The sequence below is a fragment of the Stomoxys calcitrans genome, chromosome 1 (assembly GCF_963082655.1).
Source record: "Stomoxys calcitrans chromosome 1, idStoCalc2.1, whole genome shotgun sequence".
Lineage (NCBI taxonomy): Eukaryota > Metazoa > Arthropoda > Insecta > Diptera > Muscidae > Stomoxys > Stomoxys calcitrans.
In genome coordinates, this window is record NC_081552.1 from 37,221,965 (window position 1) to 37,239,508 (window position 17,544).

A 17,544-nucleotide genomic window follows, 5' to 3' on the forward strand; every position below is an offset into this window, starting at 1 on the left:
GAATAATGAGCTGACTGTAATGGTCGATGGAGAAATTATTTCGACCATCAAGCGTCCCAAAATAATTGGCGTCACATTTGACAGCTCTTAAACATTCTCCCCACATGCCACAGCAATATGCGATAAAGTCAAAAGTAGAAACAAGGTCCTCAAGTCACTTGCTGGCAGCACTTGGGGTGCAGACAAAGAAACCTTGTTGACCACGTACAAAGCAATTGGCCGGTCTGTGGTAAGATATGCAGTGCCAGTGTGGTCTAGTCAACTTTGTCAACAGATCTATCAGAATGCCGCCCTCCGAACTGCGACGGGCTGTCTCCTCAGTTCTCATGTGGACCACCTCCATCAGGAGATAAAGATCTTACCAGTGCGAAGACACAACAACATGCTGTCTAAGCAATGCCTTTTGGGCTGTTATCGCAGAGACCATCCAAATCATCATCTTGTGGATAGATATCCACCGCCCAGAATCCTTAAGGTAGATCTACATGATCTAGAGCGTGAGGTTCAGCGCTACAAGAGAGAACCTCTAGATCAAGCGGCATATCAAGCAGGTCTAAACAACATTCATGCAGACACGGTAGCAGATGCGGTAAACGGCTACCGGGTGAATGTAGTCCTTGGAGAACGATCGCCTCCCATTGCACCTGAAGGAATCGAACTCCCCCGGCAAACCAGAGTAGTTGTGGCTCAATTACGTTCCGGCAGATGCAGCCGCCTCAATTCCTACAGAGCTAGGATTGATGCCGACGTACAAGATGTATGTCCCGATTGTAACCAGGGACCGCACGATACACGTCACCTGTTTAACTGCCCGGCCAGACCCAATCGACTCAGATCCAGATCCCTGTGGACGCACTACATCTTAGTCGCAAAGTTCCTGGGTCTTGACACTCAACAGAATCAAACAGACGAAAGATAGAACACAATAAAGTGCTACAACAACAACAACCTAAGCCAGTAATCGGCTTGTTGTGCGCTCTAAATACTAAATAAGTAACCTAGAAAAAGAAAATCTAAGTTAGAAATTCCGTGCTACTTACAAAATCCTTAATTGTTTTCCATGCCACGCCCCTAAGTTGGTTCATGTCTGGTATTGTGTCCCCACCAAAGTGCCGGTATCTGTTAGTCGCGAATGCAGGGCAATGACATAGGAAGTGCTCCAACGTCTCGCCATCTTCCCCGCATGCTCTACACATGCTATCACTTGCCGCACCGATTTTACATAAGTGAGCTCGCAGTCCTACTATGTGTCCCGTTATGTTAATCTTCTTCTTACATTTCAAGACTGTTCGTGATCTTACCGTCCTGGTTGTTATTGCCGTTATGGCCTGTTTACTGTCCGTAAAGATGTTCATACTCTCGCGTTAACACCACACCACCTCACGCATTCCTTGATCACCCGGATCTTCGCCTGCAGGGCCGTATTATGGGCCGAATTACCGCATACGTGAACCAGTAAAATCGTTCGAAATCCCTCTATTGTGAATTATGAATCTTTTTATTAAACGGGAATTTTCGAAATTTAAGAACGCGAATATTTAAATCGATCATTGTTTATAAAAACTTTGATAAAAAAAATTTATATACATTAAATATGAGTTGAAATTTCATTCGATACGAAAGCGCACGCGATCATGTATGCGGTAATTCAGCCCCAGATCTCAGTCCCTCGGTTCTCAATGTAGACCCCCAGGCACACTCTGTCCTCTAGCTTTGATCCATCCGTGTAACATGATCTTCCAGATGGCAATAGGGTTTGGTCAATCCAAGATTGTGCCACTGACAGCAGTGCCTCGCACTCGACCTCAAATGTCGTCTCAAGTATCCGATCTGAAACCTCTTCCATTTCTTCCAGATTTCCTATCATCGCCTCGATTTTACCGCGATGGTATGAGATGCTCCTATCCTCAATCCATTCTCCCATTGCCTTAAGTCTCAAAGCAGCAGTGGCTGCCTCGCACTCAATCTGTATTTCTATGGGTCGGATAACTAGAATCGTCTCCAGTGTCGTAGTGAGCGGGGTCCTCATCGCTCCGCCTATGCCAAGGCAACATGTTCTCTCAATCCCAAGGCAGCCGGTTGTACGTACCGGATTGACCCGATGAAGTCCTTCATCGGCAAGGGCTGCCGCCTCAGTGTACAACACACTGCTACAACAACAACAACATGTTCTCTGAAGCTATTGTATGGTCCTTTTGTTGCACTTTTTCTCCATCGCAGTCCACCAAACTACTGAGGCGTAAGTAAGTATTGGTCTAATGACGCTCCTCTAAAGCCAGTAGACTATCCTCGAATTCAGGCCCCATTTCGAGCCTACGGCCCGTCTACATAGTGCCCAACATCTGTGGGCCTTCTCGGTTCGCTGCTAGGAGCACTGTAACGTCACGTCTTTCAGGTGGCGCTAAACACAGGGAGGGGCGGTCTATCGCAGGTTGTGGAGGAGTTGGGCACGGTCGAGCACGTTTTGAATAGCTGACCCGCAATAGCAAGAAGACACAGGATAATGGGTAAACACCTCGTTTTGTGTTTCTTGATTTCTCCTGGGCTAAGTGAACCCCAGGAGAAATGATTGTTTACATTATATATATATATCTCGCTTTGTGGAGTGGAGTTGGCGATCCTCGTCAAGCTGCTGCAGGTGAGCAAGTTCTTTCCGATCCAAAGGACCGATCGCCGTTGGAACAGCGTGGCCATTGGTTATTTAAAGGCGCCTGGTGGGAATTTCTTACTAGTTATTCTAACACCAAACACATTTGAATGAGGAGGTGCGATCCTCGTCAAACCCATATATGTGAGCAAGCTCGTTCCGGTCCATCCATAGGACCGATAATCGCGGAAACGTGTATACACCTGACAGTGGCGTCTCTAGCCGCTTTTCTTGTCTCCCTTTCCTCTTTTATCTACAGCAGCTACTAGGGTGAACACAATGAACCTGAGGTTTCCGACTGAAGCGGCTAGCAAGCCATGCAACCAAGCCTTACCTACGTTGTTCGGTGCCACAGCTAACTTGCCTAACAACGACTTCGTCTTCGGGCTAATACCGAGAGATATGAAAACGATTTACATTTCTGCTCTGATATGCCACGAAAGAGGCCTATTTATCTAACTAGGGCCGAACATAGTAAATGAAGGTAAAACAAGTGAAGGCAACTGAAGTGGAGTGACTTACTTACCATGTGCAAGAAGTTCTAGAAGCCAAGGGCTGCGAGGGCTGTCCCACACAGCTTGCCCTATAGTAGTCTACGGCTTATATAGTATGTGTTGAAATGATCGTAGCATGGTGCTTGGAAGGAGAAGTGCTCCAGTTGGGTTTTGATACTGGCGAGAGAGTAGACATCGACCTGAATCTTGCCAATTCTTGAGAACAAAAGGGTGGTCAGGGACAAACTCAGCATTTTTGTCATAAACTCAACTCCAGATACATCCAGTAGCTCCGACAGTAGATTTAATGTTTCGTCAAGGCACGGAACTTTGGATCACTTTGCACCTTTAATGGCGTCTACCATTGAAGATTTCATTAGGTAAGGTAAGGTGTCCGAACCGCAAGTGACCAGTAGAAAGAAGAGAAATCGGTTTGTATTAGCAATTTATCATTGAGCTTAAAAATTTTAAAATTTTAATCAGCACTTACTGGTATGTGAGAAATTTGCCCCTGTTCCTTAATGGAATGTTCATGGGCAAATTTGCATTTTACCAACCTTTAGCTGGTCTCTGTAGCGGGATCACCCATAATTTTCCAGGGCACAGTAAAAAAATAGGTTGGTGAGGGAAAAATTCAGTCCTCATGTCACTACGCAATTCTAGGCTCATCAAGTATAAAAGCGTTGTTAATAAACTCTGCAGCATCACGAACCAAAAAATATGAATTTTCCTTATCGCGTAGCTATATATGTGCTACGATGTAAAATTAAAATATTGTTTTTCTTGTTTTAAAGTATTTTTAGAGTATTTTTGGTTTTATTATATTCAATTTTGTATTTGTTTTTGGTTTTTGATTAAAAAAAAAACTATTTGAGATTCATTCTTATCAATGAACTAAAAACACACATAAAAATGGAAACATTATACTATGTAGAGAATGTCAATTTTGATGATATAAAAATAAAATCATGAATGTTTACATATACACTTTACAAACTACTAAGGCACACACATTTGGCAAGAGCTGTTCATACGAAACGTTTGAAGCAAAAAACTCCTCCTTTTCCTAAAAACTAATAAAAGCATGCAAATTTTTGGTATGGATTTTCAAAAAAGCGAAATGCGTAAAAAAAAATGCTCAACTAAAATTCATCATGGGATTTGATATCAGCTGCAGTTTCAAGTTGAGGTACTGGCAAATCCTTTGGGTTGGCATCAAAACGGGGTTCGGCCAAAAACATTCTCTCTGGATCGCTTTTCAATTGTGCTGCCGAAGGGGAGTGATCAGTCTCATGAGAGTCAACCAAAAAGGAATCTTCTGTATCGGAAATATAACCATGATCACCGGTATAATGTGTGGGATACAATAACAAAGGCGCAGCACTATAGGCCAATAGATCGCGTTCAGGAAAAGCATTTGACCAAGTCTTATTAGGATGTCTATCGAACATAATGGGTAGATATTCATCTACGGGAATTAGATTTTCCAAAGGTTTGGCCTTCAGAAGTTTTTCGGCACCCTTTAAGGATATGACATAGCCCAAGGTCCAGTAGGAGTAACTGACATGCACCACACTTTCGGTATTTTCTACCCAGGGTTCAACGGTGTCCTTTAATCTTTTGCGTCCAAAATACCTAAGGGCAATAGAAAATGTTAATTAAAATAACAATCACTTTTGTTTTAGATTTCTTTTTCAAAGCTTACACCAAATCATAGTCAATCACATTGCGTATTTGTTCCATGACCGCCATAGCATTATGTCTAAAATAGGGCTCAAAACGTATGTCATCTTCTAAGACTAAGACCTCTTTCTGTTGTTTTTCCACAATATTTTGCCAGATATGATAGTGACTTAGGAAACAACCAATCTCGCCCATGGTCATAGGGCGATGATGATAGGGATCCTCATAGCCAGGTAGAAAATTAATGCCCAGTTCTTGAATGATTTCTGGGGTTAATTTTCTATAAAAAGAAAATAAGGAGCAATGAAAACTGTTTTTACATTTGTTTAGCTTACTCAACTTACTTTCCATCTACAGCTGGGAAGTATTCCACATCCAGATTTAATGCATCAAAGAGTTTAAACATCTTTTCACGTCGTTCCGGACGACGCTCTAGGTTGATCATGTAGATGTGATCCAGTCCAAGCTTGTCTCTGAAAATTGCAACATAAAAACAAGTAAAAGCGTGCTAAGTTCGGCCGGGCCGAATCTTATATACCCTCCACCATGGATCGAATTTGTCGAGTTCTTTTCCCGGCATCTCTTCTTAGGCAAAAAAGGAGATAAGAAAAGATTTGCTCTGCTATTAAAACGATATCAAGATATGGTCCGGTAAAATGTCAGCCAATTCGTATAAGAATTGCGCCCATTGGGGCTCACGAAATAAAATAGAGAGAACGATATATATGGGATCTGTATCGGGCTATAGACCGATTCAGACCATAATAAACACGTTTGTTGATGGTCATGAGAGGATCCATCGTACAAAATTTCAGGCATATCGGATAATAATTGCGACCTCTTGGGGTCAAGAAGTCAAGGTCCCAGATCGGTTTATATGGCAGCTATATCAGGTTGTGAACCGATTTGAACCTTATTTGACACAGTTGTTGAAAGTAAAAATAAAATACGTCATGCAAAATTTCAGCCAAATCGGATAGGAATTGCGCCCTCTAGAAGCTCAAGAAGTCAAATCCCCAGATCTGTTTATATGACAGCTATATCAGGTTATTGACCGATTTCAACCATACTTTGCACAGTTGTTGAATATCATAACGAAATACTTCGTGCAAAAATTCATTCAAATCGGATAAGAATTGTGCCCTCTAGAGGCTCAAGAAGTCAAGACCCAAGATCGGTTTATATGGCAGCTATATCAGGTTATGGACCGATTTGAACCATACTTGGCAAGGTTGTTGGGTATCATAACAAAACACGTCGTGCGAAATTCCATTCCATTCGGATAAGAATTGCGCACTCTAGAGGCTCACGAAGTCAAGACCCAAGATCGGTTTATATGGCAGCTATATCAGTTTATGAACCGATTTGAACCATACTTGGCACAGTTGTTGGATATCATAACAAAACACGTCGTGCAAAATTTCATTCTGATCGGATAAGAATTGCGCCCTATAGAGGCTCAAGAAGTCAAGACCCAAGATCGGTTTATATGGCAGCTATATCAGGTTATGGACCGATTTGAACCATACTTGGCACAGTTGTTGGATATCATAACAAAACGAGTCGTGCAAAATTTCATTCCAATCGGATAAGAATTGCGCACTCTAGAGGCTCAAGAAGTCAAGACCCAAGATCGGTTTATATGACAGCTATATCAAAACATGGACCGATATGGCCCATTTACAATACCAACCGACCTACACTAATAAGAAGTATTTGTGCAAAATTTCAAGCGGCTAGCTTTACTCCTTCGGAAGTTAGCGTGCTTTCGACAGACAGACGGACGGACGGACGGACGGACGGACGGACGGACGGACGGACGGACGGACAGACGGACGGACATGGCTAGATCGACATAAAATTTCACGACGATCAAGAATATATATACTTTATGGGGTCTCAGACGAATATTTCGAGTAGTTACAAACAGAATGACGAAATTAGTATACCCCCCATCTTATGGTGGAGGGTATAATAAGGGTAAATAGAAAAGAAGGAAAATGAAAGAATTTGCTTTTTTACAACTAAAAATATGGAAAATTTAAGTACTTTTTATCTTTTATACAAAAGGGTATTAACTCAAAAGTACAGGATTGGAGTGCAGTTAGTGCAAACAACTAGGAGCGCCCGGCACGGGATAGCTGTGTGCACCACACAAGCTGAAACGTCCACAGGATGTGGATAATGGAATGCTACATTCGGAGTAGATGCAGCTGCAGTCGAGTACAATTAGCGGTATCGAGTGGAGATTTCCATGAGAGGCAGGGTGACAACGGCTCTTGCTTAAATACTGAGTGCCTAGATGCTTGATACGACAAGGCGAGATATTGGCGCCTTTAAATCACCAATGACCATCATGTTGCCGGTGCCGCTCGGCCTCCTACTGGGAGAGACTCAATACCTTTGATTATACGCGACTACAATTGGAATTACTCCGTACTGAGCATTTCACTATCTGCAACCGGTTGCTGCCAATTAAGCTTATCGTGATAACGAACACCACAGGTGCCACTCTGACTCTCACTGTGTAGTGCTCATAGTTATCCCGTGCCGGACCGTGAAAGTGTTACATTCGAAGGCGTACCGAGAAGGCTTACAGGCTCGAAAAAGAACCTAAATCCGAAGATAGTTTACTGGCTCTACAAGGGTGTGATTAGACCAATACCAACTTACGCCTCAGTAGTTTGGTGAACTGCGATGGAGAAAAAGTGGAACATAAGGATCATTCAACAGGTTCCCCACTAGGGGCACTGGAGACTATTCTTGATGTCCGACTCATAGACATACAGATTAAGTGTGAGGCAGCCACTGCGGCTATGAGACTTAAAATGATGGGACAATGGAGCAGATCACATCATCGTGGTATAATCAAGGCGACGATGGAAACCTAAAAGGAATGGAAGAGTTTTCGAGTCGGATACCTCAGATGAAACTTGAGGTCGAGTATTGCTGCCAGCTACACATTCTTGGATTGACGGCACTGTGGTATTGCCATCTGGATGTTCATGATACACTCATATATGAAAGCTAGATGACAAGGTAGGCTTCATACCTTCCCCAAATGCCAGGTCATAATACGGTTTTGCAGGCGGAGATCTGGGCGATCACGGAATGCGTTGTTGTTGCCACATTTTCATGTGGAGGTGGCGATCCTCGTCAAGCTCCTATAGGTGAGCAAGCTCGATCCGGTCCAAGGACCGATCGCCGTGGGAACAGGGTGACTATTGGTTACTTTAAGGCGCCAATAACTCGCCTTGTCATATCGAGCATCATAGGCACTCAGTGTTTGCGCAAGAGCAGTTGCCGCTCGCCCTCTCACTGAAACTCTCCGCTCGCAACAGCTGATTGTCCACGACTGCAGCTACGCCCTATGAAGCATTCCACTATCCGCAAACTGTGGACACGCCCGGTGGCGCGCAATTAAGCTTCTTGTGACAGTAACACCACACCTTATATTTCGGACCTTAATATTCCAGCCTATATGGTGCCCACTGCTATCCCATGCCGGTGAAACATAATAGACAACACTACGTCGTTACAAGGAACAAGAAGTGTAAACGAAGAAGAACGAAGCAAAAATAAAACAAGTAAGGACGGACTAAAGTCGGGCGAAGCCTACCTTTTGATATCCTACACCACATTGAGTATGCAAGCAAAGTCGTCAAAACTAAAATTTGCTTAGATTTGATATCTAGAATTTCGACCAAAATCTGTACTGTAGGAGCCATAGAGTAAACCGTGAAAATTTTGGAGAAAATCGATTGATATTGGGTTGCCCAAAAAGTAATTGCGGATTTTTTTAAAAGAAAGTAAATGCATTTTTAATAAAACTTTAGAATGAACTTTAATCAAATATACTTTTTTTACACTTTTTTACACTTTTTTTCTAAAGCAAGCTAAAAGTAACAGCTCATAACTGACAGAAGAAAGAATGCAATTACAGAGTTACAAGCTGTGAAAAAATTTGTCAACGGCGACTATATGAAAAATCCGCAATTACTTTTTGGGCAACCCAATAAATGCGTTAGCAAAGGCCTTAAAAGTGGAAATCGGGAGATGTATTTATATGGCAGCTATATCTAAATCTGAACAGATTTCTATGAAATTCATCAGTTTCCCGAAGAGTTATAAGAGAATCCTTCGTACCAAATTACCTAATTATGGAAAACAAGTAAAAGCGTGCTAAGTTCGGCCGGGCCGAATCTTATATACCCTCCACCATGGATCGCATTTGTCGAGTTCTTTTCCCGGCATCTCTTCTTTTGCAAAAAAAGGATATAGGAAAAGATTTGCTCTGCTATTAGAGCGATATCAAGATATGGTCCGGTTTGGACCACAATTAAATTATATTTTGGAGACCCGTGTAAAATGTCAGCCAATTCGAATACGAATTGCGCCCTTTGTGGGCTCAAGAAGTAAAATAGAGAGATCCATTTATATGGGAGCTGTATCGGGCTATATACCGATTCAGACCATAATAAACACGTATGTTAATGGTCATGAGAGAATCCGTCGTACAAAATTTCAGGCAAATCGGATAATAATTGCGACCTCTAGAGGCTCAAGAAGTCAAGATCCCAGATCGGTTTATATGGCAGCTATATCAGGTTATGAACCGATTTGAACCATATTTGGCACAGTTGTTGGATATCATAACAAAATACTACGTGCCAAAATTCATTCGAATTGGATAAGAATTGCGCACTCTAGAGGCTCAAGAAGTCAAAACCTCAGATCGGTGTATATGGCAGCTATATCTGGTTATGAACCGATTTGAACCATTTTTGGCACAGTTGTTGGATATCATAACAAAATACTACTTGCCAAAATTCATTCAAATTGGATAAGAATTGCGCCCTCTAGAAGCTCAAGAAGCTCAAGAAGTCAAGACCCAAGATCGGTTTATATGGCAGCTATATAAGGTTATGGACCGATTTACTTGGCACAGTTGTTGGATATCGTAACAAAACACGTCGTGCAAAATTTCATTCCAATCGGATAAGAATTGCGCACTCTAGAAGCTCAAGAAGTCAAGACCCAAGATCGGTTGATATGGCAGCTATATTAGGTTATGGACCGATTTGAACTATACTTAGCGCAGTTGTTGGATATCTTAACAAAACACGTCGTGCAAAATTTCATTCCAATCGGATAAGAATTGCGCACTCTAGAGGCTCAAGAAGTCAAGACCCAAGATCGGTTTATATGGCAGCTATACCAGGTTATGGACCGATTTGAACCACACTTGGCATAGTTATTGGATATCATAACAAAACACGTCGTGCAAAATTTCATCCTAATCGGATAAGAATTGCGCACTCTAGAGGCTCAAGAAATCAAGACCCAAGATCGGTTTATATGGCAGCTATATCAAAACATGGACCGATATGGCCCATTTACAATACCAACCGACCTACACTAATAAGAAGTATTTGTGCAAAATTTCAAGCGGCTAGCTTTACTCCTTCGGAAGTTAGCGTGCTTTCGACAGACGGACGGACGGACGGACAGACGGACAGACATGGCTAGATCGACATAAAATTTCACGACGATCAAGAATATATATACTTTATGGGGTCTCAGACGAATATTTCGAGTAGTTACAATCAGAATGACGAAATTAGTATACCCCCCATCTTATGGTGGAGGGTATAAAAATATATATGGGAGCTGTATCTAAATCTGAACCGATTTCAACCGAAATACTCACACAGCAAAAATCGTAAAAAGGGCGTTGTGAAAAAATTAAAGAAAATCTGATAAGAAATTCGTTGACAAAGCATCTAAAAGTAAAAATCTGGTGATAAATGCATATGGAAGCTGCATCTTAGTCTGAACCGATTTCAATGAAATTCATCAGCAATACTGAGAGTCATAAGGGAATACTTTAATGACCAACAAATGACCAAATTATTTCAATACTAGTCCAAATCGGACGAACATGTGTATATGTATATGGGGGCTATAGCCAAATCTGAACCGATTACGACCAAAATCCGTATGTTTTGTGGCAGTTGCAGAAGAAAACGTAGCGCAAAAATTTAAGAAGATTGGGTGATAAATGCCCTTGCAAAGGCACTAGAAGTAAAAATCGGGCAATACATATATAGGGGAGACTTTTACGAAATTCACCAATTGTGTTGAGACTCATAAGAGAGTCCCTCGTGCAAAATTTCGTGAAATTGGTTTACAAATGAGGAAATAATGGCAATGTTAGTCCAAATCGGACGAACATATATATGGAAGTTATATCCAAATCTGTACCGATTATTTTCTAATTCAATAGACCGCGTCTTTTTCCATTTCATTTCAATTTACCGTCTCTTTAAAAAGAGTATGTGAATGTAAAGGGTAAACAGTAGGGCATAATTTTATGGGTTTTTGGACCGTACGACTTGGCACAGTTGATGGAAGTCGTAACAGAACGAATGTGCAACATTTTAACGAAAGATGTCAAATCGGAAGATCGGTTTATATGGCAGCTATATTAGGTTATAAACTGATTTGGACCGTTTTTTGCGCAGTCGTTAAAAGTTGTAGTAGAACACCGCATGGAAAAGTTCAGCCAAATCGGACAAAAATTGCAGCTTGTAAGGACTTAAGAAGTCAAAGCGGGAGCTATATCAGGTTATAGACCGATTTAGGCCGTTCTTGGCACAGTTGTTGGAAGTAGTAACAAAACACTACATGCTAAATCTCAGCCAAATCGGATAAAAATTGCGGCTTGTAATTCTTGAGCCCTTACAAGCCGCAATTTTACGAAATTTCAAATCGGGATATCGGTTTATATGGGAGCTATGTCAGTTTATACATCGATTTCGACCGTAATTGCCGCAGTGGTTGAAAGTCATAACAGAACACCACGTGTAATTTTCAGCCAAATAGGACAAAAATTGTGGTCTCTAGGGCCTGAAGAAGTCAAATCAGGAGATCGGTTTATATGGGACCAATATCTAAATCTGAACCGATATGCCCCATTTGCAATCCCCAACGACCAACATCAATATAAAGTATCTGTGCAAACTTTTCAAGCTGCAAGCTATCCGCGTTCGACCGCTATCGTGTTTTCGACAGTCGGACATGATCAGATCGTCGAGACGACAAGAATATAAATAGTTTAGGGGGACGAATATTTCGAGGTGTTACAAACGGAATGATTAGATTATACCCCCATCCTATGGGGGTAGGTACAAAAAATGCCATTCGGACACTAGTAGGTTATGTCGCATGGGGACGATCAGTATTCTTCTGCTTGTTCTGACAAACTCCAGTTGCTCGTAAAGATATTCTGGCACTTTTTTTGTATACGATTTTATGTAGCATTATAAGAGCTCTGACATTTAGTTGAAATCGCTTTGAAAATAGTGAGCAGCTTTTATATTTTCTAAGGCCGTAGACCTATATTATGATGGCGGTTTAAGCTGTTTGCAATCTTTGATTGCTTCTTGAATCACATTTTCCAACAATTCTCTAGTCCTAAGAAAATGCTTGTTCAAGACTTTAAGACCTGTACTTTGAACACAAATTAACATGAACAGACAGACGGACATAGCTAAATCGACACACAGTGATTCTGAGTTAATCGGTACACTTATCAATGAGCCGTCTCTCTTCCTTTTAGGTGTTACAAACAAATTCATTAAGCCATAATAAAAAAAGGGTATTGATTAAAAATAGTCGTCTCAAAAAGGGTCAATATTTCAAAAAATTGTCAAAATGGCCCTTTATGTTCACAACGGTAACGTTGGCTGGCGCCCAACAGACCAATAGGTACCAATACACAGTACTTCAATCATATTTATCTGCTAATGTTGAACTGCCCCTAGGGCAGGCCCTTGTGGTGTTTTGTGCAGGCACCTACCATGAAGGCTTAATCCTGCAGCGCTCTTAACCCCGGGTGAATAAGATGCGTCTACCAACGACCCCATACATAGCCGAAACTATCATGAGTACCAATTTGGACGTGTTCTCCTTCTTGGTTACGAGCAGACCACTATACAAATTCTAGCCTACCTATGGGTCACGGCACCCGGTTGAGTACATGCAACTCCACACCAAGCATCGAAATGCTTTGCGATTTCATTTAATTTGTTTTATTTTAATCGAGCCCATAAGGGTCATATATCCTTAATAAAGTAGCATCACAACGTAATGATTTTACTTGTAAACCACAGCCAGCACGTTGTTCCCTCCTGCGGCCTCACCAATAATCATGCTGGAACCGAAGTTCCAGAGTTTGACTGACTCCTGACTCCCGTGGTACCAGATTAAGGACTCTGGTTCGACCACGTAGTCCAACTGCTTCCAATTGAACTCTAAAAAGCTCCGGACCGCTCACTTAGTGCCATGATGCAAGCACCATCCCGTAGCAAAACGTCCTTGAGAAATCAGGTGGCATAACCCAAAATGACTGAGCCAAAAGAGGAATGCCACCGAAACATTCACACAATACGGTATACATTCTTCTATTCGCAAGCAATTGCAACGACACCGTGACGAATCCATTAAAAACCTCAGAACTTCAACACACACACACCCACTCGACCAGCACTGAAGACTTCATGGACTTCAATCCCATGGCAGCCGGTTGTACGTACCGGATTGACCCGATGGAGTTATCCATCGGCAAGGGCTGCCGCCTCAGTGTACAACACACTGCTACAACAACAACAACAACTTCATGGTCCAGCATCCCTCAACTCACCGACCTTATCGATGCAGCCTATTAACCACACATCCATCCCTCGTCCCATCGCTTCATCGTCCATCACCATCTTCCCATCCATCACCACCTACCCATCCATCAACTTCATACCATCATTCCTACTGTCTACCAATCTACTCCGAAATAAACAGCACGTTTTTATACTCTACACCACTACTATCGTACAGGGTATTATAACTTAGTGAATTTGTTTGTAACACCCAAAATATAGACCCATTGATAAGCATACCGATCGACTCGGAATCACTTTCTGATTCGATTTAGCTATGTCCGTCAGTCTGTCTGTCCATGTTAATTTGTACACAATGTACAGGTCGCAATTTTCATCCGGTCATCTTCAAAATTGGCACAAGCACTTTCTAGGGCCTGGAGACGAAGTCTATTGGAGTTGGAAAACATCGTTTCAGATTTAGATATTGCTCTCATATATATATATCTTCACAAATTTGGCACGAAGGATTCTCTTATAACTCTTCTGATGACTGATGAACTTCATTTAATTTTGTTCAGTTTTAGATATAGCTTGCATATATATGCAACTCCCGATTTTCGCTTTTAAGGCCTTTGCTAAGCCATTTATCAATCGATCTTCTCAAAAACTCAAATTTTAAATTCGACGACTTAGCCTGCATATCCAATGTGGTGTAGGGTACAAAAGGTCGGTTTCGCCCGATTTTGGCCCGTCTTTACCGTCTTTGTTGGGTCTTACTTGGACAAAGTAAACAAAATTCCATATTCCATATTTATTCTATTTATTTGACAATCGTTGCAATACTTTGTAATACTGTGGAAGGACTATCTATTGGCAACTATCATCAATTTGAACTTGAATATTTACAATTTTTTTATTGAGCAAGTTTTTATGCCAATATACCCCGCAGGCACCTTATTATCTCTAAAGTCAGAGGGTTTAAAAAATATTTCCATCGGCCACCTCATTATCTCAGATGCAAGAACATATATTTCAATGTAAATGCCAAACGTGTTTGGAAACTGGTTAATGCATCTTGCAATTAATGATTCACTCATGCAACTATTGTTTATAGCCAAACATTAAAAGTTGAAACAGGTACATAAATTAAAGAATTCCAATAAAAAGTTTATTTAAACTATAATAAAATGTGTATATAATTGGCTTTGGCAAAAGTGGTCGGTCTTTGGTGCACCATACATTGGTTAGCAATCCCAAGAGGGATAATGTTACCACACAAAAAATTTGAAAAGAGAATATTTGTTTGTATGTGGATATACCACTTTAGATATTACATCCAAGTACTTTTAAAAGTCAAAACGACATCGTATAACAGATCATAGGAGTTATGCAGTAAATGTGAATTGGAGCTGTTGAAAAGAAATATGATCTGCATTTAAGCTGTTTAAAACACATATATGTTTGAGTACGACGTATATGTATGTTATTTAGCTGCATAAATTTTAAGACATTGAAGTTGGTGGGAAAATCAACTCCGTTCTATAAATGGCCATATAAACAAAAGTTATTTAAAACTGCATACATATATGCCCAATCGTTTTCTTTTTTCTATCGTGTACTTACTTTTCTTGCTTTTTCTCATATTTGGCCAAATATTCTTTGGCCACTGGAACTTGATTTAAATCATGCACAATATTTGTCTTGATATTCTGTAATTGTTTGTAGTCCTGTTCAGGCGTATCTGATGCATCCAGAGGTTGAAGTATATAACCAAATGGCACCTCATTTGATATAAACAGTGGTATCTTGGAACAATTGGCCGAAATAGCAAATACTATGATATCATCCACGGGTCCATCATACATACGGCATTGTTCTCCCAAACTGGCTGCATATTCAAGACCATTATTCAGTTGCTGTCTAAGATTGTCACGGTCAAAGGTTAGATAAGCTGAGCCATTGTAGTTGACATTAATCAAAACAGCACTATGTATCATGGGCACTTGGAAGATACCTTCCTGATTGACATTGTAGATTTCCTTATACATATCCGTACGCAAGTAATAGTAATCGGGTGTCATGCCACACCAGAAATTCGAGTATAAACCTTCAGACAGCAACATAGGAGCTACTACCGGCAAACCATAGCTGGTTAAAAGTTTGAGTGTTCGTGCTTCCGTCAATAAAACATCGGCATCCAGATACTAAACAAAAAATACACATGTACATATACATATATATATATATATATATATATATATATATTAAAAACACGGAATGCATAAGTAGAACAGCAATGAGAGACGACTTAATGAGATAAGGAATTTATGTTAGTTTTTTGTACTGTGAAACTTACGAATATGTAGTCTGCCCAGATTTGTTGTGCATAGAGTAGAGCCTCCTCTTTCATATTGATAAGATGATGGAAACGTGATGTTGGCCAATCGAATTGAGAACTTTCATTTTGATGACGTTGCTGGGTATCATTGAGAACCTTATTAACGCTATGGTACAAAGGATCCACATGCTTTAGCCATTCGGTTAAGATTTCTATGCTATTATCGGAGTTATGATCGGAGCGGATCCTAAAAAGGGGAAAAGATGTAAAAATTATGATGAAGCCTACAAAAAGTGAAAAATAAAAAGAAAATGCCAGGATTAACTGCCCAGGCATCTAGACACTAGCTTAGAATATCTAGCCTTCCACCTTCAAACATGGTTTTATCTTCTTTTTCTAAAATATTCTTTAGTCTAATTTTTACTCTTTGCCGTACTTACCACAATGATATACGCTTCTTGGGATATTCTAATTGCTCCAAATATGTCAAAAACAAAGGCAGGATATGTGCTTTATTTCTCACCATCAGTGCCACCATCACAGTGGGTGGGTAATCCTTTAAGTCATCTGGCAACAAATGTGCCACATTTTCAATGGATGCTGGAGTCTTGCCGTGTACTCCATTTCCATTATTCCACAGGCCACAACATCCGGTTGCGAGCAGAACCCATAAAAAAGTTCTCATAGTAGTTTTGGCGTCGTATGTGCGACGACGTCGTTGACGTGGTTTTTTAATGATCTGATCTGCTCTATGTTTATGTTTTGTTGATCCACACACTTGTCCCCGTCGTTGTTGAAATGCTTATGATTTCATTGCTCAGTGCAAGTTTTATTTAGCTCTAGCTCCTGTGTATTGTGTATATTACGGCCTCTTCGAGTTGCACTTATCAGCTGTTTGCAAAATGTTCAACGAGTACTTTTCAAACTGTTGATTTAATGACAAAACAAAATAAACAAGCCAACCACAGGCGAGTGAATGACGGCGGCGATCAAAATTATTCGGCTTCGATGTAGTAATTTGAATTATTCCATTTCTAACGACTTATAAATTTTCGAAAGCAATGAAATGAATGAACGCCTGCATTAACTAATAGAACCCGTACCCTGGTTCTGTTTGGTTTGCCAGAACCGTCTCCGTCATTGGTCGGTGAGGTGTAACCGTTGCATGGAGTGGGTACATTCCGATCTTCCTCTGGCCTTACGTCACTACGGGAGTATAGTCACACTGAATATGTTGCAGGGTGCTGTGCGAGCATAGACAGCAGTGTGTCACAAGTGTCGTCGTCGTCGCCTCTCCCGTGTGGTAATATACGCAACAGCAGCATCCCACTGTACAACACACTGCTACAACAACGGCCGTATAGTCACACTGAATATGTTGCAAGGTAGTGTACGAACATAGACGGCAGTGGGTCACAAGCATCGTCGTTGTCGCCTTCTGCGTCCGAGAGGAAATTCCGAGACATCATTAATGAGCAGCCGCCCGCTTTATACCAGCATAGTCGAATACCCCAAGTTCGGCCCAATTTCCAGGCGCAGGCAGTGGTACTCGCAGACGAGCGTGATGGGATTTGTTGCACGGACCCCAGAATCAGCGAGCTGAATTTGGAAATAAACAGGGTAGTCAACGAACATAAGAGGAATTTGTGGCTGGAACTCTTGGAGCAATGTAACTTAGGTACCGGTTGAGGCAAGCTCTGATCTACTGTTAAGTTACTCTCGAAC

At 41.1% G+C, this 17,544-nt stretch overlaps 1 protein-coding gene across 1 annotated transcript; it reads right to left on the minus strand.

Moving 5' to 3' along the window:
* Positions 1–3,935: 3,935 nt before the first annotated feature.
* On the minus strand, positions 3,936–16,723 carry LOC106094902 (glycosyltransferase 25 family member). The gene is made up of 6 exons (XM_013262140.2): positions 16,260–16,723; positions 15,838–16,066; positions 15,105–15,685; positions 5,169–5,297; positions 4,847–5,104; positions 3,936–4,776 (listed from the first exon to the last, which is right to left on the minus strand). The coding sequence occupies exons 1-6, from the start codon at positions 16,502–16,504 to the stop codon at positions 4,284–4,286; spliced, it is 1,935 nt and encodes a 644-aa protein (XP_013117594.2). The 5' UTR covers positions 16,505–16,723; the 3' UTR covers positions 3,936–4,283.
* Positions 16,724–17,544: the final 821 nt, after the last annotated feature.